Source organism: Pongo abelii, chromosome 2 (assembly GCF_028885655.2).
Source record: "Pongo abelii isolate AG06213 chromosome 2, NHGRI_mPonAbe1-v2.0_pri, whole genome shotgun sequence".
NCBI classification, from domain to species: domain Eukaryota; kingdom Metazoa; phylum Chordata; class Mammalia; order Primates; family Hominidae; genus Pongo; species Pongo abelii.
This window is the reverse complement of record NC_085928.1, coordinates 90,361,391-90,387,432: the sequence shown is the minus strand read 5'-3', so window position 1 is coordinate 90,387,432 and position 26,042 is coordinate 90,361,391. Positions and strand designations below refer to the sequence as shown.

The following is a 26,042-nucleotide window of genomic DNA, read 5'->3' as shown; positions in this document are numbered from 1 at the left end:
CTGGCATAGAGGAGGTGATTCTGGGAGAATACTGGAAATTGCCAGGGCTTATGAGTCTAGCAGACCTGGGTTTAAACTTTGGGTATGCTATATACTAGTTTGTGAGATTTCAATCCTGTGTGCCTTAGTTTCCTGACAAATACAATCATGACTTTTATCTCATAGACTGTGGGCAAACATTGAGTGAGCACTTCCTAGGGCCAGGTGCATTTCTAAGACTTTGGCATGTAGTAGCTCTCTTAGTCTTTCTGTCCTTTGAAGTACCCAGTGAAGTAGGTACTATGATCATCATGATTCAATATGTGAAGAAAATACTGGCCAAGCGCAGTAGCTCACACTTGTAATCTCAGCACTTTGGGAGGCCAACATGGGAGGATCACGTGAGCCCAGGAGTTTGAGACCAGTCTGGGCAACATAGTGAGACCCCTGTCTCTACAAAAAATAAAACAAAATTAGCTGGGCGTGGTGGTGCACACCTGTAATTACTCCTAGCTACTCAGGAGGCTGAGGTGGAAGGATCATTTGAGCCTGGGAGATTGAGGCTGCGGTGAGCTGTGATTGCGCCACTGCACTCCAACCTGGGCGACAGAAACCTTGTGTCTGGAAAAAAAAAGTGATATTTGAAGAGATTGTATAACTTGCCCAAGGTCACGTTTCTTTTGGTTGAGGGAACCAGAATCCAGAGTGATACTGACCCACACTCTTAGCTACTCTGCTTAAAATGCCAGTGATAGAGAGTAACTAACTGGAGAGGGGGAAGGAACAGCCCTTTGAAGAGGTGACAGCTGAGCTGAGACCTGATGTGTGAGAATACACCAGGCATCTTGTGAAGTGCAAGCATAGAGTCTGGCTGGGGAAAAGATTTCTGGGTTTGAGGAGAGAAGGGAGGTCAGTGTGCCTGGAGCAGAGTGAACCAAAGAGAGAGAAGTGGGGAACGAGGGAACAGAGGATGAGAGGGAAGTGCACGTATATCTGGCCGGACTTTGGGATCCAGGATAAGGGCTGGAGTTCTGTTCCAAGAGGAGTAGAAAGCCACTGGAGAATTTTAAACAGGGGAGTGATGTGATCTGGTGGGGAATTTTAAAGAATCACTCTGGCAGCCTTGTGGAAAGGTTTGTAGATTACTTAGGGCACTTCTTCCAGAGTTCATTGAAAGGGTGCTGGTGGCAGGCCCAATAGTGGTGGCCATGGCAGTGGAGAGAAGTGGATGAAGGTTTTAGGATAGAACTTAACTGGGTCTGCTAGTGGCCTGAATGTGATGAGGGACAAGAGAGTTGGAGATGACACCTGGGCTTTTAGTTTGAGCTGTTGGGGGATGAATAGTATCATTTACCCAAGATGGGGAAGGTTGTTGGGTGAGGAGCAGAGAAGGGTCAAAAGTGAAGTTTTGGACATGCTTGTTCTGTTTGAAATGTATATAAGACATCTAGATGGTAATGTCTAGTAGGCAGCCTGGTACATGAAACTAGACAGAGCTTGGGAGCAGTCAGGGCTGGAGATAGAAACGTGTGAGTGGCATGTAGAAGTTTGGGATGCATGGGAAAAGGGAGACACGCAGGGTACTGGGCAGGTTAAATGCTTTGCAGTGCTATTCAGGTTTTCTTGTTACTGAACAAAGTCCTCAAAATGGAGATAGCAACACCAAAGTAAATACATTCACCACAGTTTGGGGTATGGTTTCTAACAGAGGGACTTCATTCTGCATGTGACTGAAGTTTCCATATACATGTGCTCAAGTGTCCTTGTGCTTAAACCTAATCCTCCCTAGTATGCTGGCCTGGCCTGGGGTCTCCAAAGTACATGATGGCCTAGATGTGGGTGCTGGCCCATTCACTAATTGGAACATAGGGGTGACCTAAATCCTGAGAAAGATTTAGGGCTTACACAACAATAAAATCCATTCTTTCAAATTAGTTTAGAATCCATTAATTCAAGTACAATTTTTAAACTTTATGTTCAAGTACATAATTAATGGCCTAAGTTGTATATTACAAGTATATTTTGTAAACTTTTTAATTGAATAATGAACTCATTTTTATTAATTTGATATTTTTATTTTCTGTTGTAAATCAAGCTTTTCACAGCATTTGAGCAAGACCCCTATTTTAATTTGCAGATGGGTTGATTGTGAATTTATGCTTTAAAATATTTAGGAACATACATACTGTCTCTCACACACACATTATTTCATTTCTTTCTGTTGCCACAACATTCCACACTGTTCCTGTTGCTAAGGCCCCTGGAATGTCCCAGTGCAGAAAAAGAATATAGAATTCCTTTTTTTTTTTTTTTTTTTTCTGAAGAAGACATTTTATTTAAATTATTTTGTATCCTCTAGTTTACTTCCAAATATGGATATCTGAAAGTAAAGAATTTAGAAAGCTAAAATTAAAGTTGCTTTACGTTTTCATAAAAGGAACTCAATTTCTTTTTCTTTTTCTTTTTCTTTTTGTGAGACAGAGTCTCACTCTTTCACCCAGGCTGGAGTGCAGTGGTGCGATCTTGGCTCATGGCAACCTCCACCTCCCAGGTTCAAGTGATTCTCCTTCCTCAGCCTCCTGAGTAGCTGTGGTTACAGGCGCCTGCCACCACACCCAGCTAATTTTTGTATTTTTAGTAGAGACAGGGGTTACTATGTTGGCCAGGCTGGTCTCGAACTCCTGACCTCGGGTAATCCGCCTTCTTTGGCCTCCCAAAGTGCTGGAATTACAGGCATGAGCCACCGCGCCTGGCCCAGGGAGCTCAGTTTCATAGGGTAGAATGAACTAGGTTTAAGTATACCATGTTTCTTTCCACAGAGGGGGTGTGTGTGTGCATGCTTTTTAGAGAGATTCAGTGTGCTCATGAGAAATTAAGAGCCAAGTTTTCCAGTCACACAAACCAGAGTCCTGGTTATGCTGCTTTCTTGCTGAGTGATATTAAATAAGTTTGTTTCTCCATAAGTAAAATGGGGATTATTTTGTGGGGTTATTGTTAGAAATAAATGGGAAAAACCACGTAAGAACTGCTTGGCATAGGGCCTGGCACATAGTAGTCTCTCAGTAAATGTCAGCTGGTTATCATTATAGTCATCATCAGTTGCAATTGATGTTAAGTTATTGAGAAAATAGAAATTTTTACAGAAGTATAGATTCTTGGTTCCTTACAGGATAACCCCTACCTTTTTAGTTTTACTAGTCGTAAGTCTCAGAAAAGGATCAAAGGAACCAGGGCAAAGAAGAATAATTTTGTACATGATAAACATCATGTGACAAGTTGAATCCTTATTATTTGAAAGGATCAGTTTAGGTTTTTATTTCTCTTAATTGCTTTATTTTTAAAGGGGTAGAGGGTTAGTCCACAGAAGAATCTGGTATCTGGCAAAGTGATCTATTTTAAGCAACATTGCTTTACATTCAGAACTGAGGGAAATCACAGAGACCACCAGCAGCACATTGCAGAGACCTAAAACTAAACTAAGACTGTTTATTTAATACTGTTTTAACTGCTATCTAATAATGTAACTGAGTTGATTTCATTAATGAAATTGTTCATTTGATATCTATCTCACACTTTTCAGTTGTAAATTATGAATGTTATACCAGTTCTGTAATTTAGACATATCAGAGGCATTTAGCACAGAAGCATATGGAACTTACGGTAAACGACTTTAAATTTTATTTTTCAGAATGAAATGTCATGTCAAGAAACTGTAGTCTTGGAAAACGACTTATTACATGTATATCATTGCATAGATATAACCTTTCCCCTTCTCCCACATGTACTATATTTAACTCAATGTGGGCAGGCTTTCAAGGAAAATAGCATATTGTTTGGCTCTTATTTTTTATTAAATAAGCATAGTCACAGAAGTCTGTAGTCTACTGGAAGCTTCTTATCTAATCAGTTTATACCGTCAAAGATGGTCAGCCCTGACATTCCAATTTATTGACATTGGAATCTGGAAGGAATCTCTAGATATCATTATTCCTCTGGTCTTCAAGAGGTAAGAAATACAAGCCACATTATAAGTCAGAATTGAATTCCAGCTGTTGACCTTAGACAAAGTACTTTACCTCTCTCTGTGAGTCAGTTTTCTCTTCTTTAGAGGGGGGATATAATGGTGTCTACCTAGGTAGTTGTGAGGATAAAATGAAATAATAGCATGTAGAAACTACTTGGTGCTGCAAGTACATCCCCAGATCATGCTGGACTCTAGTATATTTCAGATTATAGCTAGCCATCTGTGCAATTCAGTGTAATAGAAACTGTTTAAGAAAATTCAAGCCATAGCCATGTGTAGATACTAGATCAGTAATTTGATATTTTAGAGATTATCATCACTTGACATCTCCTTAAGGAATTTTCTTCTCCCTTTAAAACCACCAGGATCTCCCCGGCTGGACAAAGTGTGAAATTAAATCTTCATAGGAAAGAAAGTAGATGCTAATCAGCTTTTTGGATCTTCCCCCTTGTCCTTTAAACTTGGTATTTGATCTACTAAAACATTTGCTTAAATTGAAGTGTGCTAATTATCCATTCATTGCAGATATTCTAAATAGTATAGTGTAAAATGCTGTTTAAAATCCACTGATTTTGAAATACTTAAAAAGTTAGATTCTGGATCTGAACTTTTAGCTCTGTTCCCCAAATTGTTGTTCATAATTAATTGAATGGTTGAGATGTTTTAGTTAACCATATTTACCAGATATCAAGTTACTTTCAGTTTTCATGTATATGCAGATAGTTTAGTTTTACTTTTGTATTTAATTAAGTTGCTGTCTTACTGTTAAAACAAACAAACAGCTCGTATCCTACCCTATTTTGGTAACCAAACTGATTGAAATGCTGTTTGTACTAAAGTTCATTCTGCTTTTCTGGTGGCATTAGTATGTAAGCAAAAGGACTAGAGGTTGCTATGACTTGGAAAAAATATATTAAAATAATTTTCTTTATATGACATGCTGGCAAACCAGCAATTTTACTCCTCTGTCTCTGCTCCCTTTCTTAATTGTTCCATAGAACTCAGGAACCAGAGAGCTGGAATAGAATGCACAGTTAAACAAATGAAAGCATTAGATGGTACAGCTTTGTGAACTAAGCAGTTTACATGGTTGCAGATTCTTTCCCTTAACTCTTGGTAGAGTTCATCTAATGTTGCTTTATTGTGCAAATGTATTCATTGTTTGCATTTTAAAAGATTGTCTATTTCACCTCATCATAATTATTTTTGGTGCACCTTAACCCTTTTTAAAGGTGTCTGTAAGCCTGATTTGATTTCTCTCTGTTTAATAGTGGTGGTGTACCACATCAGTTCATTTGTCCTGGCACACTTTACAATAAGGCAACTCCTTTAGAAAGTATTGTTTCCCAAAATGGTTTTATATCAATCAGAACCAGATGAGTGAGTGATGCTCTGTTTCTGTGTTGCAGACATGCCAATATTTGGTTTCTGTCCAGCCCATGATGATTTCTACTTGGTGGTGTGTAACGACTGTAATCAGGTTGTCAAACCGCAGGCATTTCAATCACATTATGGTAAGTGCTTAACCATTTAAAAAATTGTTAATAGAAAGTAAAAGGTAAAGCAAGATTAAACTAAGAAACAGTGATGGCATGCATAGGGCATAATGTCCCTCCCCCACCAGGAAGTAGGCTTTTTAATTCACTCAGTGGGTTAATAATTGTCAGATGTTGGGTATTTTTAAATTTTTATTAAAAGTGATAGGAATTTTTTGGCTTTTACTGAAATTAGAGAAAGTATAGTTTATAAAATTGCTCTTAAAATGTTGCATCAGTATAATTACAAGTTTGTTTCCTTCTGGAGCCCCTGGTTGTGAATTCAGTGAATTTTAAAATTATATACATTCACAATATGGATGCATGGGCTTTTTTTTTTTTTTTTTTTTTTAAAGGAAATGTGATTTTGAAACTTCTCTGTTCAGTAGTTCTAAATATTGGGTGTTAATTGTTGAAGAGTCCAAATACAGTTAGTTGGCATTGTCATAATGCCTTTAAAGTGTTTAAGATAAGATTCTGATTCTAAAACTTGGTTTTCTGCCCAGTTTGGCTCAATAGCAAATCATAAGTATTTGAATACCTACCTTGTTTCAGGCATTGAGTATGTAGTATGATTCTTACCGCCACAGAGTTTACAGTCTAATTGGAGAGGCAGGCAAAACTAACTAGATACACTTTAAAAATAACTATAAGTTTTTTCCTCATTGTTCTTACTAATACAAATGCAAGCTTGCAATAGAGTAACATTGGGGTTCTTCTATAGATAGAGTGTTTAAAGAAAGCATCTTAGGAGGTGACACTGGAGCTGAGTCCTAAGTGATGAGAAGGAGCAACTCGAGCAGCAATCTAAAATAAGAGCGTTTGATGCAGAGGGAACAGCCAGCACACAGACCTGAAGAAGGCCCGTGTGGCTGAAGGGTATTTAGTATTTAGAGAAGGGAGGTAGAAACTGGAGGAATCCAGCATTATAAGCAGGAACCTGATATTCATAGGCCAGGCTAAGAAGCAGCTTGAGAGCATTGGAGGATTTATGTAAGAGAGTAACACAGTCCTATTTCAGTGGTTGATTTGCTGAGAATAAATTCTGGGAGAAGGGCAGAAGTAGGGGGAATAGTTCAGAGGCAAGAGATGACACTGGACTGAGAGTAAGATCTGGCAGTAGAGCTAGGAAGACTGCATAGCTTTGAGATACTTTTTTTTTTTTTTTTTTTTTTTTTTGAGATGGCTTCTCACTCTGTCACCCACGTTGGAGAGCAGTGGTACGATCTCGGCTCACTGCAACCTCTGCCTCCCAGATTCAAGCAGTTCCCTTGCCTCAGTCTCCCGAGTAGCTGAGACTACAGGCACCCGCCACCACGCCCAGCTAATTTTTGTATTTTTAGTAGAGACAGGGTTTCACCATGTTGGCCAGGCTGGTCTCGAACTCCTGACCTCAAGTGATCCACCCACTTCTGCCTCCCAAAGTGCTAGGATTACAGGCGTGAGCCACTGCGCTCAGCCAAGAAACATTTTAAAGTTAGAATTTACAGATCTTGCTGTTGAGACTGCTGTTGTTGGGTTAAGAGTCACACCATCATAAGCAACATTCCACCATTTTTTTCAAGGAATAAATCTTTTATTTAATCATAAAAAGATTCTTTGAGTTCCTCCTTCTAAAAGTCCTAGGGTAGGCACTAGAGTGGGTACAGAGGTGGATAAGATGTCATTTCCCTGCTTCTGCCTTGTGGACAATACAGACAATATTTTGGAAAAATCACTTGTAATGCACTAAAGATGGGAGGTGTTTTACTGGGGATAGACAGAGCTGCCACATATGGCTGCACAGTTTGTGCACTGAACAACCATATTTGGTGGCCCCAGGTTGGCAACAAGGTTGACGTGAGCAAGCACAGGAGCAGGAAATTCCAGGCTCTCTGGGATGTGCTGCACGAGTCACCATTGGCCAGAACTGATGTACCCACCTGTGGATGAGTGGAGTGCAAAGGCAGGCTGGGACTAGCTCACAAGGCCTCAGTGCCAGTTGGAGTTCCCTGCTCTGGACGTGTCGGTGAGGACCTGTTGCAGATTTTTTAGAACCAGAGTGATGTGACTTAGTGGTGCCCCAGAGAATTGATGGGTAGAGTGGATTCCTTAGGCAGAAAGAAGACCTATTCTAGGAGCATTTACTCACTGGTTACAGCATATTTATTTATTTTTTTTAATCTTCTCATTTCCCTCTTAGAATATCAGTGTATGGGTAGGAAAAATTGTCTTTTTTTTTTTTTTTTTTTTTTTGAGACGGAGTCTCGCTCTGTCACCCAAGCTGGAGTGCAGTGGAGTGATCTCGGCTTGCTGCAACCTCTGCCTCCTGGGTTCAAGCAGTTTTCCTGCCTCAGCCTCCTGAGTAGCTGGGATTACAGGTGCATGCTACTATGCCCGGCTAATTTTTGTCTTTTTATTAGAAATGGGGTTTCACCATGTTGGCCAGGCTGGTCTGGAACTCCTGACCTCAAGTCATTTGCCCGCCTTGCCTTCCCAAAGTACAGGGAATATAGGCATGAGCCACCAAGCCCGGCCAGGAAAATATCTTAAAATCACATTTTTCTGTCTTTCTCCTTTCCTGCCTTTCAGTCCCTAGCACGGTGTCTCCTAATAAGATACTTGTTGAATGACAAAGGGTTGGTGATAACTTCAAACATGTAAATGGGAAAGTGTGAATTCAAGATTCATTTACTCCAAGGTCTCCTGTGGCTTGGCAGGAGATGTGACTGACAAAGCCACTAGGTAGGAGGGCTGAGGTCCCTCTAGTGACAAGGGAAATATTAAAGATATGAGAGAGGAGAGTTCCTGGCAGAAAGATGATGGCCAAGTGCTCTGAGAGAGGGATTCTGCTGAGAAATGTGTAAGGAATGCCCTCTTTGAATCAGCAGTGGAGGAGATGGCTGCTGGTGGAATTGACAAGAGGTTTAGAGGTGGATGGGGATTTGGGAGAGTAACTGCATGAAGTAGAGGGAGGCACCATGTGGTGGCCCTGGAGTGACACCCCACTTACTTGGAGGGAAGGAGAGGTGGGCAGGGTTCCCAGGACCAACAACCTTTCCCAATGCTGCCACAGTGTCTTCTATCTTTTGGGGACAGGGGTTGTGATCGGAAAGATTATTTTTGGAACATTTTCTTTTTTGTTGAAATCTTTAGAAAGCCAGTTGTTGCATTATTGTTTTCCACAATTAACAAAAAACAGTTTTCAAATTCAGAATCTTTCAGAGTGACTGTTGTAGTCTATTTACCTGCCAAAAGAGGGATGGTACTGTCTTTCAGTGATATTGGGGAAAATGTGTCAGCAGTCTTCTGTGAATTCATGTATTGCTGATATCCATCTGTGACTTTTATGAACAAATGAATAGTTCGTACAAACTCCAGCAGGCAGTTCCATTAAAACCACTGCTACCAGGAAAAGAAAACATGCTACAGTGGCAGCAAGTCGTGTAAAATCAGTCAGTGTTGGTGGTAAAATTATTCTGAATTGACGAGCAGCTTATTATTCAGAGTAGTTAAGAAGCCCTGTACTTTTTTGCTAGCCAAGCTGCAGTTTTAGGAGTTAACAGTTAACCAGGATTTCCATTTGAGCAATGATGGTGAATGACTGTGCTGCCATTTTGGCATTTCCAGGTTTTCAGTCTGATTGCTCTCACAGCATAGTCTGCTTTCTTGGAAACTACATAGTAATACCATTATTTCTTGATGTTGTTTTAATGTTTTAAAATACTCCAGTGTGCCTCATATTTCTCTTCAGTTACTTAGTATTTTTAAGAGTAAGGTGTGAAACCCCGTCTCTACTGAAAATACAAAAAATAAGCCGGGCGTGGTGGCGTGCGCTCCCACTTGGGAGGCTGAGGCAGGAGAATGGCGTGAACCCTGGAGGTGGAGCTTGCAGTGAGCCAAAATAGCGCCACTGCACTGGAGCCTGGGTGACAGAGCGAGACTCCATCTCAAAAAAAAAAAAAAAAAAGAGTAAGATGTTTCTTACTGCTAATTTCAGATTTAAAAATATAATTCGAATCAGTGGATCCCAAACCTGCTGTGCATCTGAATCAAAGAGGAGCTTTCTAAGTGAGCAGCTTCCCAAGGCCCACTCCAGATGCTCTGAATGGGAATTTCCAGGGATAGAACCCAGGAATCTGCATTCTAAACAGCTCCCTGGGCTGATTCTGACACACTGGCTGGCTGGGATGCATTGCTTTCACAGATGCAGATACAGTCCACTCTGGTGGAGCTGCTGCTTGGTACATACAGTGGCAGACATACAGTGACTGACAGAGATTGGTGCTCAGAGATTCGTTGAGCCAACCAGAATGGCAGGAAGGGAGGCCCCTACTTTTTAAAATATGTGTATTATGTGCTGCAAATGTCACATTAATTGCCAAAAAACTTTGAGTAGGAGGCAGCGTTGAGATGGTGACGTTCCTAAGGTCAGAAGCCCCATTCTTTTGAGGTGGGAATCTTAAGTTCTTCGGTTAGTTTAGTGATAAGTGTGTTGGTCCTATACTGGCTACTGAATAGCATAAACTGTGTAGTACTACTTACATGCATTTACTCTGGATCTGAATGGTGGGATTAGCACAGGGTTAGCAGATGACTTGTGGGGTGCTTTTGAGGCTGTATACTGAGAGCTTCCCAGGAATTCCTATTTTGTGCTCTGCAGCTTCACTGAGTTTGCTTATGAAGAATACCTTAATGTTTCTCTTTTATGCAGACACAGGGGTGATATTACCTAGGAGAAATAGATGAATGATGTTTATTCAGCTTGGACAAGTACCACATTTATAATCTCTGTGATTAATTGAAACCCTACTCAGATGTTGGCTGTTTAAGTATTTGCTTCAGATTAGTTAGGCTGATCCACTTGTTCACCTTTGGGCTCAGCTTGAGTCTCTAAGCAGGTTGGAGCAGCCACTTTTTCCCAACCTTAATCAAGTGCTGGCTTTATCATCTGCTGACTTAATTCCACTTAGTATTTTTCTTTAAATCAGACCACTTTTATTTAAATAAAGCAATTTACAAGGAAAATCTTAGTAGAACAATAAAGGGGGAAACTAGTGTTGTCTGCTATAAGAAGTAGTAGATGTGAAAATGAATGCTGTGAAAAGAAGATTATTTAATTTTATGTTGATGCTTTTGCCAGTGCTGGCTCTGAGCCTGAGGCTTGCTCTCTGTTAAAATGGAGGCTAGCACATTTTAGGCAAGTGTTGTCCACACAGTAGTGTGATATTATCAGGAAAATGGAAAGAGATTGGAAAGGGAGTAAGTTTTCACTTGGTATTTGATGTTATTAATATTAGAGAGTGATACCTACTCCATATTGTTGGGAAATACCAGCTCAAGTTCTTGAATTTTGTTAAATCAGATGTTTAAAGAGCTATCTACTGAGGCCAGCCTTAGCCCTAGGAAATAACAGACCTTGAAAACAGAATTTTAGAATCTCATGTTGATCTGTAAAAAGACTACGTAAGACAAATACCGTTTGTCATCTATCGATATTGTTATATATTGAGCCACTACTGATCACTGTGAATGGTATGTGAGTCCGTTGGTGAGGCTTCAGTGTAAAACATCTGCCTTTCTCTCAGACTGTTCACAAACAGAAGTGTCAAAATTTGGCTTTTTCTTGACTTTATGAACGTAGTTTTAGTAGAAACACTCCTGTGATCTTAACAGCTTTCTCTCCTTGCACATATTACAAATCCTGTAAAATTAACAGCCACACACATTGCTTGGACTTAATGTTCCTTGATATGCGTTGAGGTGGTTTGGATTCTTTTAGATGCTATCATAAATTATATTTTCTGAAATGTCATTTTCATCAGGATGAGCAAATTACTCATATATTCATATGAGAAATTACTCATACTTTTTTGAGCTAAGTAATTGGTTTCAAAGAATGTTAGTACTATAAGAGAAAAATGAATTTTTACTCTGAGATCTGATGGACTGGTTCTCGCAAAAATGCTGGTTCTCATTGTTGACAACATTTCTCATAGTTCTGACCAGCAATTGCCGTTGTATAATTATCTTACATCACAAAGCAGAGGTTTTACCATTTAACACAGAACACTTCCCTCCCCTTTTGCTCTCTGGTTAACTTAGACCTGGAAAGTAACAGGTTCAGATAGTTTTTAACATGTCATTTTATTTAGCTCATAAGTGTTTTTGATAAAGAAAGAAGATGTTTTTTCTCTTAAGTATGCTAAATTTAAGTCCACTGACTAATGATAACTTTTAATAGTACCTGGTGATTTATAGAGAATTTTTGCATGTATTATCTTATTTCCTGTTCTTAACAATCCACTGAATGGATTTTATGCTTAGTTTACAGATCAAACTCGTAAATTAAATTTCATTCACACAGATAAAATATACCAACCAGACCATCTTTTCTACCTACTAACATTTATTTTGCATGATAAGGATGTATAGAGTTAAAAAAATTCGGAGACAATATGAATTGCATGTGTAACAAAACTATCATTAGTGACAGATGTTCTAGCTGAAGTAGAATTTTAAGTTTGCTTCGAGAAGCTGGATCAGTATTGTAAACCTGTTACCTCAGAACATTTAGTAATTCAAAGATATAATGATGGTAGGTAGATAATTGGTTTAGCATAGTCATTGGATTTCTCTTCTGCCTGTTCTACTTTATTTAATTCTAAATCATAGTCGCTATCTAAAGCCAAACTCTTCCTCTTTTTGTATGAGACTCGTAACATTTTGTAGGTTCTTTACAGAATTGGCCGACATGTTTATTTCTGCAGTCAGTATAAAGACTGAAACTTGTTGCAGAGCAAAAAAAAATTACCTCACTCTTTTGCTTGGAAGACTTGTACCAGGTCTTTCTCCAGCAGTTGGGGGATGAGCCAGGGATGGGAGCTAACCAAAACAGGCACATGAAAACATGAATGATGTCAAGGTGGACATTAGTTTAACTCTGGAAGGAAATTCCAGGTTGGCCTTTTGCCCTAAACTTCTTGTCATTAAGTAACCATTTTTGGATAAAGAAAGAAAATGTTTTTTCTTTCACTTGTTATTTATTGTTATTAATATTAGAGAGTGATAGCGTGACATACAGTGTATTCATTTTTTTCTCTGCTACAAGTGAAAGAATGCTAATTAAATTTTTCAGATAAGTAGCATTAGATAAAGGTTTATTCTCTCAGCTAATATAAATTTATCTTTTTTCCTTAGTTGTATTATAAGCAGATATCTTTAAAATAAAGTTATGTCATTTGTAGGAGCAACATTTTAATTTCTAGTTATAAAATGTACTTATTTTTCCTCTTACTGATATCTGTGCTTTTATGAATGTCTCTGCCTTTGGGGCTGCTTTAGAAGGGAATTAAACTAGCAATGGTATTATTCATGCATTTAACAAAATTTACTGGATGCCTAATATATGCTAGGCATTGCCCTCCACTGAGGTAGAAAAACAGTGTCTATGATTTCATGCACCTTATATTCTGACTTAATACAATATATTGTATTGAGGAGAGAGAAAAATGAAATTGTGTGAAATCAGATTGTTTCAGGTAGTGATAAATGCTAGGAATAATGTGAGAGAAAATGACTGGAGCAGACCACTTTAGGTAAGGCTAGTTAAAGAAAGCCTGTCTCTGGAGTTGATGTTTAAACTCAGTGATGAAAGAGAGCCAGCCCATTTGAAGATGTAGAGGACAAGTGCTTCACATAGAGGAAATAGCAAGTGCAGAGGTCCTTAGATGGAAGTGGTCTTGGCAGAAAGGCCAGTGAGGAGGCCGAAGGACAGTGTGCAAGGAGGAAAGGGGTCCAAGTTGAAACTGGAGAAAGTGGGTCCAGGACCAGATGACACTGGGCCCTGCAAGCCATGAGAAGAATCAGGATTGGACGGCGCAGGCAATGGGAAGTCACTGGAGAATTTTGGCCAGGAAGTGTTATGATCACATGGTTGCTGTATGGAACACAGGGGGCAAATGTGGAACCAGGGAGACCAGTTAGTGAGCTGTTTTGTACTAGTTAAGGTGAGAGCTGGATCAGGAGAGAAAGGTTAGATTAGGATTGTAGCAGCAGGGGCAGAGAAGTGTGAACAGAATTAAAATCTGCATCGGAAGTATAAAGCCAGCAGGGCTTGCTGATGGACTGGGAAAGGAAGGGAGGAGGAATGACTCATAGGGTTTTTGGCTCAAGCAGCTGGATGAATTTACTTGAGCTTATGGATCAGGAGGTTGTTCTTTCAGTTTGTATATGGGCATTTATCTTTAATGAGGTGCACTGACCTGAATAAAAAGTGTTGATGTATTATATTAAGTCTTTAGGCATTTTCTAAAGATTATAGAAGAAAATAATTATTGCAGTGATGCCAAGTTGGGGGGGGGGGGGGTCATTTTTTCTTTTCAGTTTTTTAATGTTTCTGTAATCTAGTCATATAAGCCAGGAAACAAAAGATACTGTGTGCACTTCCCTGGGACTTCTCATGTATTCATTGGGTAATTGTGAAAATTTATTGACTAACAAAAACCACTACCTTTCCATTTGTTTTTAATTATTAAAATAAAATACATTGTAAAAGAAATTAAACAGCCAGCGGATAAGTATGCAATCAGAATGAACATAGCTCCTTCATCTTACTTTTCAGGGGTACAGTTTGACATGTACTCTTGGAGGGTTCCTAGAACCTGGACAAAGTAATATTTACCAGTGTATTTTTTCCCCTCACATAAAAAAAAGTAGATTCAGTGTGAATTTACATTTTTAACTTAATAACCTATCTAAAATATTTTTTCATGTTAGTACATACTGTTCTGCTATAGTCTTTTTAAGGACTGCCTGTTATTCCACTTTATTAATGTATTTTCACTTAACCCGACTCCTGTTGATGGACACTTAGATATTCAGTGTTGCATTACTGTATACAGTGCTCTAAGGACCGTCCTTCTTTGGGAATGTCTGTCAGTATTTTAGCATATTGATTCTCCACATGGAACCTGCTCACAGTGCCCTCCAGGTTTGTACTACTGTGATTTGATGAACTACTTCAGCAGTTCTGATTTGGGTTGCCAGAATAATAAGGCAGTGAAAATGTGAGTTTCTGGCAATATCTATCTATCTTTATATATATATGAATTGTATATAATGTATATATGTATCAAAACATTACACTGTACTGTAAATATATAGAACTTTTATTTGTCATTTATACCTTAATAGAGAAAAAAACAGTTGGAAATTTTTTTTAAAAAAAGGCTTAATAAAAATTAAGCAAGAAATTATTATTTAATATATATATGAATTGTTGATATTCACCAGTGTCACTCTTGACTGGCCTGCTACATGTAGAAATCATTAGCTATTATAGGATCGCCATGCTTCAACTTTAATGGAGATATTTCAGGATATAAATCCATATTTTATTTATATTTTCTAAAAAGTACTTTTCCTGACAGTCATTTCACAAGACTAATTTGTACGTTGACTAAGATAAACACACCTGCGATTTCAACCTTACTAAGCTGTGATCTTACATATGACCAGAAGAGGGAGTTTTTATCCCTTCTTAATGCTGTGGTACCTACTACCTGACTGGAATAATTCCTCTGATGTATGTACTAGTCCAAGACCATAAAACAAACTGGTTTGGGAGGGGCCCAATAGCTAAATTTAGCTATTTCCCTCATCCCACATTTTGTGTGTAGAAATCCCACTCTTGAGGTTTACTTCAAAGTAATTTTATACCTTTTCATCTTGTGCATTTGAATGTTAAAAAAGAAGAAGAAAAGATAATTATTTCCATTTAAAGTAAAATACAAATAGTCCCTGATCACACAATATAGAGTTCTTGGTTTGTATTCTCTTCAGGTCACAAATAAACTTTGGAATGAAATTTGTTTCGTTGCCTCGTATGCTTGATATATTTTTAAAAAAGGTTGTTAGAACTTCTGTTTTGTTTTTTTGAGAGAGTCCCACTCTCTCGCTCAGGATGGAGTACAGTGGTGCAATCTCAGCTCACTGCAGCTTCCACCTCCCAGGTTTTAAGTGATTCTCGTGCCTCAGCCTCCCGAGTAACTGGGACTACAGGCATGCGCCACCACACCCAGCTAATTTTTGCATTTTTAGTAGAGACAGAATTTCGCCATGTTGGCCAGGCTGGTCTTGAACTCCTGACCTCAAGTCATCTGCCTGCCTCAGCCTCCCAAGGTGCTGGGATTATAGGTGTGAACCACCGTGCCTGGCCTACAACTTCTAATACTGAAGATTTGTAGTGAGCTTTAGAGAGTTAAGATGTTATTTTGCCAAAGTGGCTAATAGGCCTTTTTCTGGGTGATTCAACTGTGGTCTGTTGTGCTACTTGAGTCTCAGTCTGCTTAGCCAAACAAATTAAGAGAGTGACAGTAATCAAGATACACTTGTTTGATGTAATAGCAGAATTTTGTATTTCTTTTTTTTGTTTTCTTCTTCAAGACAGATTCTCACTCTGTTGCCCAGGCTAGAGTGCAGTGGCGTGATCTTGGCTCAATGTAACCCCCACCTCCCGGGCGCAAGCAATCCTTCCACCTCAGCCCTTCCAGTACCTGGGACTACAGGCACGTGCCACCACACCTAGCTAATTTTTGTATTTTTTGTAGAGGCAGGGTTTCACCATGTTGCCCAGGCTGGTCTCAAACTCCTGGGCTGAAGCAATCCACCTGCCTCTGCCTCCTGAAGTGCTGGGATTACAGGTGTGAACCACCACACTCGGCCAGAATTTTGTATTTCTTTAATTTTTCTTAGCTACCTTCACAGTGCATTTTTATAACACAAATTTTTTAGACCTGTTTCTTTATAGATTTTTTGATCGGCATATGAATATATGAAATATATACACCTATAATGTATTTTTATATAAATACACAAATGTAACCATCTCAACTATTTTCAATGCAGCCTTTTTCTTATTTCATTGGCTCTTTCAACTTACCTGCCTTCTCTAACTGTAGCAGTCCATACTATGCTATAAATCATACATGCTGCATTCTTAGTATGTAACTTAGTATGCATCCTTGTATATTTTTTCTCATGCTTCTAACTCTATCCAGGCACATGGAATCACGTATTTTATTAGTAGGGGCTTTTGGTGATAGTTTTACAAAAAAATGGATCCTATTATGCACACTTCTGCTCCTTTCTACTCAACAATACCTCATGTAAATCCATTCACAGCCCTGGATAACACTAATCCCCTCTTTTTAATGGTTGCATACTGCTCTAAAGTGTGGCTGTGCTGTAGCTTCCTCTGCCAGGCCCTCTATGGACATTCATTTTGTTTCTTGCTTTTTGTCTGTGTGAAGCAAACAGCAGTAACCACTCTGGTACATACATACTTAATTACTGGTGGTTTAGTTTCTGTGGGATAGAGTCTCAGGAAGGGATTCCTGGGTCACAAAAGATAGTTAATTTGCAGTATTAATAGCTGCTGCTGGATTGCTTTCCAAAAAGGCTATAATACTTTATATCTCTACCAGCTGCTATGAGAGTATCTCCAAAGGAGTAGGTGTATTTATTTCTCTAAGCTTCCATTTAATTTTCTAAAGCCTCTTACAATGTTCCTTAGACACATACACACACACACGTATGATTAATTTTAATTTGAAATAAATTTCTCAAACAAGCACGAGTCTGGTAATAAATAATATGAGACAAAGAGATCTTTCAAAACGAGTGATTATTTTTAAAAATATTTAAACAATTATAGGCAGTTTCCCTGGCATCTATGGGAAGTTTCTATTCATTCTGTATGAAATTTAAGGAAGAAATCTCATTCTCTTATGCTAGGATTCCGCTGTGCAAAATGTGAGGCCTCCTAGAGGATAATAATTTTGAGTGTGATTAATTGCAAGGCCAAGGAAAAACTATGGCCAGTTTTGTTTCTGATCTTGCTATCCTCTTTGCAGTTGGTATGACTGGTCACCTTATAACGGTGTTCATTGTGTGTTTCAAATAATGACTGGGTTGAGGTCACGCTGTGGTTAACTCAAAGCCTGTGTAAATCAGGCCATGAAGATATATTTTATTTGCCTGCCTTACACACATGAAGTGTGGCTGAGCCCCGGAGAGCCATCAACCAAAAGATCAGCTAGAGGAAGGCTGCTGCATGGTTTTAGCCCCCAAGGGGAATTATCCCCATTTAAATTTCATCTCCCACCTCTCCTAATCCAGTGTCAGTACCTAATGAGCCCTCGATAATAACATAGCAACATTTCTAGGTGAAGCTAATCTGATTCTGGATAGCAGGCTTCCATGCCCACAGCCGAATGAATTGCTTGGTATTTCCAAGTTTGAAAATACTTTTTTCCCCTTTCAAGTGCTCGTTGGCAGCAGGTAAGGAATGTTAAAGCTCCTGTAAGTGCCAATTAAGGCCAATTATAACTCGCCCGGCCTGCTGAGACAGTGAAGTGGAGTTAGTGGAGACGTATTCCTGTAAAATGAAGAACTGGCTTTCACCAATGACAGGAACACAGTATTTCATAACTGCCAACAGCTTGTTTGTTGCCCTCCAGAGCACTGAATGACACCTCTGCTGGCTTCTCAAGGATTCAGTTTAGGAAATCCCAAGATTTGTAGGGGACTTGGCTAATTTCTATAATAGAAACCTTGGTTTTTCTGTTTCTGTTTAACTCTTCTTTTCTATCATCCATCCAGTTTCTCCTTGGTTGTAATCATAATACCTAACATTTGCTGAACGTTTAACAAGTGCTGGGCATTGCATTACCTGCGTTATCTCAAATTTACTCCTTACCCCAGGCTTGTGGGAGGAGGCAGTATCAGTCCTTAACTCTCCTGAGTCTCTTGCCCACGGCTGCACAACTAGAAGTGCTCAGACTGCAGGCTGGCTGCCCCCTGAACCCAAACCTTGAGTGTTCCTCCTAGCCTCCTGCAAGTTTGCTTGTTTGCTGCGAATAGGCTAATGCACAGTTCAGAACTCCCTTTGTGCACTAGAGTAAAATTGACATGTGTACACCATCCAAACCACAGCTGATACATACAATTTTCGGTCAGTGAGGCACGGATGTTATTCTATTAAGATGTTATTTTAGTCTGTAGTATTTTTTTAGTCTGTAGTCTTAATTTTTTTCTTAGGGAAAAAGAAATATGACCATGTCCCCAAACCTAGACACTTACATCTGAGCCATCATTGGGATATTTAATATCAAAATAAGCTTTATTTGGATAGGATATCAAGATGGTTTGAAGAAAATTGTGATAATGCTTTACAAGCAGAACAAAGCAGTATTTGCTTAAACATTTTATTCAGGGCATTAAGAGGGGCACATGTGAGTATTTAAAATTTTAATCTGAGCTTTGTTCTCAATTTCTGTGTATGTGTACAAAATTATATTTTCCTGGCTTACACGACCATTCATCCCTTTTCTGATGTAGGTCTTAAAAATAAGTTAAAATTCGTTTTTCTCTTGTTTATTTGTGAACTTAAATACAGCCGTTTGTTTGTAGCATTTAAGAACATTTGCTAAAATTCACCCTGGTTTTCTACAGGGTTGCAGAACGACTTGATTCTTAGAACTGTCTTGGATTGGCTGACTCTCATAATGATATTTTTCCCCACTGGTACAATCACTGTGTACGAAAGGGAATATTAGAAAGGCAAGCATTTGTGCTAGGAAGGCCGTCAAGGACTCTGGTGTTCTGTCGTACAAGTACAGTGATAGGGAAGTGAGGTTTAGCTCGAGAAAGATCCTCCTACCCCGTTCTTTTCTGCTATTGATGGCATTAAGGAGATTCCTTGGCTATCCCTGCAGGGAGGGCAGATGAAGTAGGGTGAACAATACTAAGACTTGTGGCAATCAGGTTGTACAGCCATGGAATTTTTTTTTTTCTAGCTTAAGAAAAGCTTCAGTGAATTAACTTAAAATTCTTATTTTCGCATATGAACTTTTGAAAAGATTTGGGAGATGTATCCTCATCCTGTGCTTCTAAGGCTTGCTGATGGCTCTTCCCTTGCGTTCTTCTAGTGTCTTCTAAGGGCTACCATAGTTTTGGATTGTATGAACGTTACTGTAAGGAATCTGGAGAAAAAAAAGTGGGTTTCAGAAAACCCCTTGGGTCTTAGTATTGTTGACATGGGTTGGGACCTGAATCCTTGTGAAAATAGGGCAGTGCAGCTACTGTTCTTTGTTTTAGAGTCAATTTAGAATTTGGTCTAATAGAAGCCATTTTCATGCTTCTCTCAGAACTCTTCCCCACCCCTTTCAGGCTAAATCATTTCCACATATGTAATCCATGACTTTTGCCAAATATTCTGTGTGGGGTAATAGGATTCTGTAGAAGAATCTTTTGCTGCTTCTTTTGACATTTAAAAGAGTTTATTTTGAACTATCAGGTGTCTAAGTCATTATTATCATAAAACTCAGATCACTTGGCAGTTTTTTCCATGTCACTTGTGGGGATTTTTTGTTGTTGTTGTTTGTTTTTATTAGAGCTCTGTCACCTGGGCTGGAGTGCCGTGGCACAGTCATAGCTTACTGCAGCTTCAAACTCCTGGACTCTTGCCTCACCCTCCCAGGTAGTTGGGATTACAGGTGTGAGCCATTACACCCCTTTCTGTGTCATTTGACAGTAGATTTGTTGATTGGCCAGAGAGAGGGAGTGTGATAGGGATGATAGGGAAACAGACCAGGAAGACACTGTTTTCAAGGGGGCACTCAGTGAGAGAAATTCTTGGATTTAAAAGTATGAAAGCTTTAGTCAGTCCTCCAGTGATTGAACAACAAACTGGACAAACGTGGATATGAAATTATACATATTTTACAAATATGCACAGAAAGTGGGTTTAGATATTTTGTTACTGGATTTAGGAAGAAAAAGTATGCTTAGGAATAATAAACTGTTTTTGAAAAGCTTAGCAACTATAGATAGTATAGGGGAAATAAAATCTGGAAAAATGCTGCAGGTATTTTATAGAAATGTTTAACTTTAAGACCTTTAGGTCTACCGAGACTTAAAATGTAGGTTTTTAAATAAATCACGTAAGTTTTGTAATATACCTAGTAGTAGCTTTGTCAGTTTAAAGGTATTCAGAAAAAAATTCACAAAGTATAAGTAATTTGCATTTTAGCAGGCTAAACTTATAAATTCCATCTTCCCCAGTTTTGACAAGTTGCCTTTCAAATAGAAAGATTAATTTACACCGGCCAGGACGCCTTGTATGACCATATTAGATGAAATTAGACTCCACCCCCTGTTTTCTGTTGATCTGCCAGGACCTTTGTAATTCAAGTGCTTTTTACAGTAGTAGCAAATGTTACATAAGCCCAAACATGGAGCATATTTGGAGTTGGTGGGCAAACCCAAATCATGATGCAAGCCTGCGGTAGCAGGTGTGCAATGAAGCACAACCAAATTCTGTGAATGGAAGGTAGCAAGACGCCTCTCCAAAGCAGCCCTTCTGCGCAGGAGCTGAAAGCTCCACTGGGTAAGTTTTCTGAGGCAGTTTTCAGAGGCTGGGCTTGGCTCAGGGCCCAGCTCTGGATGAGCCTGTGGACGGTGGGGTAGGTCTTTGCTAACCTTACATAGAACCAAGCAGATTTGGGAAGAGTTTATGCAGGCCTCTTTCCTCCTGGCGTTTGTCTTGCCCTGCCAGCAGGCCAGGAGGGTTCCGCTGCTCAAGTAGTGGAGGGAGGGAGCCTGCAGAGCTAGGGGATCAGCGTGGGTAATCGCAGCCACAGGGATTAGCTGCTGCAAGCTGTCCACAGAAGCCATTCTGAAATGTCATTTGAGTGATCTGGCCAAAGTTCAGATGCAGACAGGAGTCGAGTTTGTTATTAACTCCAACAAAATGCTGAGGTTTGCACCAAACAGTTCCCATATCTGAAAACAGAGAGAGTATTGGTTACGTCGCTCTCTAAAAATGGAGGAACGTTGTAACACGCTTTAACTGTTTGTTTTTTATCTTACTTGTGGTAAGTGAGGTTTCATGACAGGCAGTTTGCAGTGTTTCCTGTAGAATGTGTTTGAAAGCTGTTTTGTCAGATACTTCAATTCCACAGCAAAGTTTCAAACAGAACACTGCGTCAAGAGGAAGAACAACTTCAAAATACAAACAGTAACCCTGGGAAGTCATTCAGTAACTTAAATTGAGTGTATAAAAATTTAATTATGGACTGACTGCCAGAAAAGATGATTTTTTTCAGTTGTGTTATTAAGGTAGCCAGCAGAGCTAAGCTGATTCTTCTTGGGTGGATGTGTGGAGGCTAGTCTCAATATTACCTTACCTGTCTCAGACCTTCTGTCGTCATGCGGGAAGTGAGGTGTCAATTGAGTTCTTTAGTTTTCAGGGGATTCAGATTTCATGCCTTGTGTAATAATGAGCTTGACCGGATGGTTTTAATTGAGGTTGAAATTTAGCTCCCCAGTTGTAGGACTTTAAATATGAAAAGATCTTAAACCTTTAATCAAATTGCTGTTGATTCTCTATAATTGATTTTTCTGAAAACTCTTGTCAGACAGTTTTAGGTTCACTGTTTCTGCTTTCGTTTTTGCATGTCACTTCTGATGTTTTATTAGTTGACAGCCCGGGCGTACAGGTGCAGCAGATACTGTTTCTCTCTTCAGAAAAAATAAATGTGTGTTGCAGACTCATTGAAAACATTGGCATTCCTGGGTAATTAATCACTCATTCCTTATTAAACGAATGTATAATGAAGGAAACTGTAAGGCTGTGTTCAAAATGTGAGGTTTTTCTTATTTCCATGTTCTGGTCTTCAGGTATTCTGCCCTCCCCCACCCAGAATAAGGTGATATAAAAAGGATATAAAACTAGTGGAAAATAGCAATAAGGATTGTGACTGGCTCAGCGTAGCACTTTTCAGCAGATAGTTTTGTCATTTCGTTGTACCTTGCAGAGTTGCTCTTGTTTGTTGGACTGGGAAGATGATGCTCCCTGTTGGGATTCCTACACAGAATTTTCTATTTTAAAAGACAAAACAGAAACAACTAAACAAAAACAAGGCAGCTCCTCTAATTTGAGTTTTACCAGGTTCCTTTTATTCTCTCTTTTTGTGTTTTTGTAAAAATTGGATTGGAGTGGTTAACGGCATAGTTTTGTTTTGTTTTGTTTTTTTAATTGTCTTTTAGCATTTTGGTAATAGCCCATATGTTTCATTTGGGAAAACGGTGACCTAGACCAAATTGAGACTATAGAGATACTTGTGTAAAGACTGAGTATGTTTGATGCTTGAACTACAGATAGTATAACAAATTGGAAGGCTATCCTTATAAAGGTAAATTGCTAAAATTCTAAGGTGTTCTTTTCCCTAACACATAGAGGATTGAATCAAAAGTAGCTAGAGACTGGTGGATTTTTGTTTTGGCTCTCTCTTTTCTTCTCACATGTATACCTGAGGTATAGAAACAGTTCAAGTGAATGATGGTGTAAGAGGGAGAAAGGGGAGTGAAATTTTACAAAATGATGTGCATCACTCAGATACTGAGGTCAAATAAATCGGCCAGGGTGATTTATTGCTGTACTCTGTCAGCATCATTTGGGTAACACTGTGCTCTCTGAGGATAGCAGAGAGAAGTCCTTACGGCTGTTAGCAAAGTAGAAGTGTCAGCCAGCATGTCATTCATTGTGTGCTATCTGTAGTCAGAAACAGTGACAGCAAGATCACAGAGGTGGCATAAACAGTTGGATGGTTGTGTAACACTCAAAAGCAACAGCATCCTTTTCCCAAAAGGTACTTTCCCTAAGTGTTGTGTGTATGCATGTGTTAGAGAGGATGATAATCCTCGGGTCAAAAGTCTGCACCTTGAACAGGGTTGCAGGAGCATAAAAAGGGCGTCCTTCAGGAACTGAACTGATCACTCAGACCACTCGGTTTTACTTAAGCTGTTTTATGAAAGACAAAAAAAACGGTGTTATACTCATAGCTGAGGTGATCAACTGTTGTAACATTCTGTACCTCCTCTTTTTCCCTATCATTCAATATTTTTCAATAAAATATTTGGATTTTTTAAAGCCCTTTTACAAATGTTTGCAAAAAGCAACAAGTTAGGCAAGGAAGGAGTATCCCCCAGATATTCAGTAAGTTTTTCATATTTCTCACATACTTGAAAGCAGAGTTCAGAAAGAACAGTCCTCTTGGGAAGAATTCCTGGCAAGAGGATTATTTGAGGTTGCCATATTTCTGCTCCTTTCTTAGCAACATTATTTACAATCCATTCACGCCTGTCCCTTCCCCCACTGGAGTGGAGTCGTTCTCCCTTGTAATCTGCCCTTTGTGATCTGTTCTCTTTCATGCAGCCAGTGTGAATGGGTATGCTGCAGTGCGCGCTCTGCCCAGAGACATGGAAATGCCAAGAGACCCGAATACTTTAGTGGGGCCTTTATTTCTGTCATAAAGCACTGACTTCAAGAGCTTGATAATTTGATTAGGACCTTTGGTGAAAAGTTGTTTCAAGTGGCCCAAGTGCTATAAATGACTCTCTTTTCTGCACTTTCCCCTTATGTTTTAATTTAAAAGCACCTCCGCATTAGGGGGAGGAGAGATGCATTTGGCAGAGGTAGCAGTTGGAGACTAATTTGTTAGGGCAGCCAGTGTTGAAATCATCCTTTTCAGTTAAATCTCTCTAGTGGAAATGATGCCGAGTGCTTTGTGGCAAGGACTTTTTCTTTCTCAGTGTTTTCCAGTGCCATTTGTAACCCACCTAAGCAGGCTCTGGAGTTGCCTCCCAGCCCCAATTTTGGCTAATTGTCCTTTGAGGCGCTGCATGTCAGAGGTCAGTTCTGAATTCCCCAACTTGAGATTTGAATGTTCCAGGGACGGTCCCACTGACTTGCTTCCTTTTAAGCAATTAGACTACACTCAGCTCTCTCTGGAATAGTTTCATCAAGTGCCTGGGGAACATAAAGAAATTGGATCAAAGATAAAGCAGATTTAGGATTAAAAAGGATCTGTGACTACAAAGAGTGGATGGAGTAGGACCATGTTTGCTTGTCAGGCCACATGTGAGTGCTTTTAAAAAGAATAAGAAAATTTAGAGGGAAAAGTTGACAACAATGAAAGTAGTGAGGAAATATTAAATGCTTGATGTTCATGTGGAGTCCATGGTGTGATTTTCAATGGTATGCCAAATATTTTTTAATATTCATGAGAAAAAATATATATATATAAAAAACTCCTACATCAAATACAAAGTCATTCTTTCAGAGATATTATTGCTTAGGATAATGCTAAATTAGTACCTAGTCAGCCACTGAATTTTAAAAAACATATTAAGTAAGTAATGGTCTAGATATTGTGCAGATTTGGAAAAGGATCCAAAATATGATTTAGTTGTGAATAACAAAAGTTTAGGGAAAACACTAGTCTGGAGCAAAGTAGATGTGTGAGAAAAAAGTGCTGAGTTTTTTTTGTTTTTGTTTTTGTTTTTATGCAGTCTTTATTTCTAGTTTGCCTCAGGTCCTGCTCTTGGATGTTTTCTTAAGGAGTTATAATCCTTGTGAAAGACACATGATGCCAATTGACACCTCACAAGTTGTGTTTGGTGGCCTGGAAATGGAGTATGACAGTTTGGATTAATTGGGAGCTGTATAATAGCAAGCTGCAGTTATTTTTCAACCTGGACATAAAAATAAACAATAAATAATTTTGTGAAGGGACAGCTTAATGAATGACCTAAAGTTTTTAAACTGAGCTTTTGATACATGCATTATTATTTACTGTGACTGGCCAAAGACTGTGTGCATGTTTACCTGTGTTTTACATTTTATAGCCTTGTATAACCTTCATTATTGAAAGTCCTTGCTTTAAATGGGCATCGTTATGGGATGTTTGTGGAATGGAGCTGTCAGAAGGCATGAAGTCATGCATTCCTTGAAGCATGCATTGGTATTTCTCATAAGGCCCATCCATGCAGAGTGCACACTCTGTTTAACCTTAACTGAGTCTATCTGAAAGTGTGAGTGAGTTTCATTTAAAGAAAAATTTGTGGGTTTTACTTAGAAAATCTGCCCAAAATTTCCACCTTTGGATCTGTAAACTGAATTTGAGACTTGATATTCATTTTATTCTACTTGCAGTTCTTCCTGAGTGTCTTCTGAATTCTATGAGGAAAATGAGCCAACCTTTTATTTGTAAAATAACTTTAGCTTGAATGAATGTCCTTTTTGTTTGATGTGAATTTGCTGATTTTTAAATGAATTCTTAAAGTTGCTCCCCTGAGCTCCTATCTTAGAAAGGTTGATATCTTCCTGAAATGGCATGTAAAATATATATACTAAATCCTTATCACACTGGAGAAGATAACTTACAGTAAAGAGGGTTTGGTTTGTTCTTAAGTGATTTCTACCTCCTTTAGAAGTCAGGTGTTATTTGTGAGTACTTTTCTGTCTAAATAAATAAGCCTGTAGCTGGCATCAGCCAAGCTAACATGGGGCCTCTGTCTTATGTGCTGTTGAGTTCTCAGTACTTGGTCCATAGTAGGCTCTGTGCTGCAGGCTTTGCAACTCTTTATCGTTTAATCCACAGCAGCCCTGCAAAGTAGGC

The 26,042-nt window shown here is 39.0% G+C and overlaps 1 protein-coding gene across 24 annotated transcripts in view; it reads left to right on the top strand.

The window, feature by feature from the left end:
- ATXN7 (ataxin 7) overlaps nucleotides 1-26,042 on the top strand; it is a 139,326-nt gene that overhangs the window by 82,808 nt on the left and 30,476 nt on the right. For 20 of the 24 annotated variants that reach the window (XM_054551933.2, XM_063722012.1, XM_054551919.2 and 17 more), the window contains one exon: nucleotides 5,413-5,517. The exons of 2 other annotated variants lie outside the window; for them this stretch is intronic. In XM_054551933.2, coding sequence (XP_054407908.1) covers nucleotides 5,413-5,517 — 105 coding nt within the window. Of the gene's footprint in view, nucleotides 1-5,412; nucleotides 5,518-19,395; nucleotides 20,969-26,042 lie in introns of those variants that run through there. 2 more of the 24 variants (XM_054551936.2, XM_054551937.2) reach the window with 2 other exon arrangements.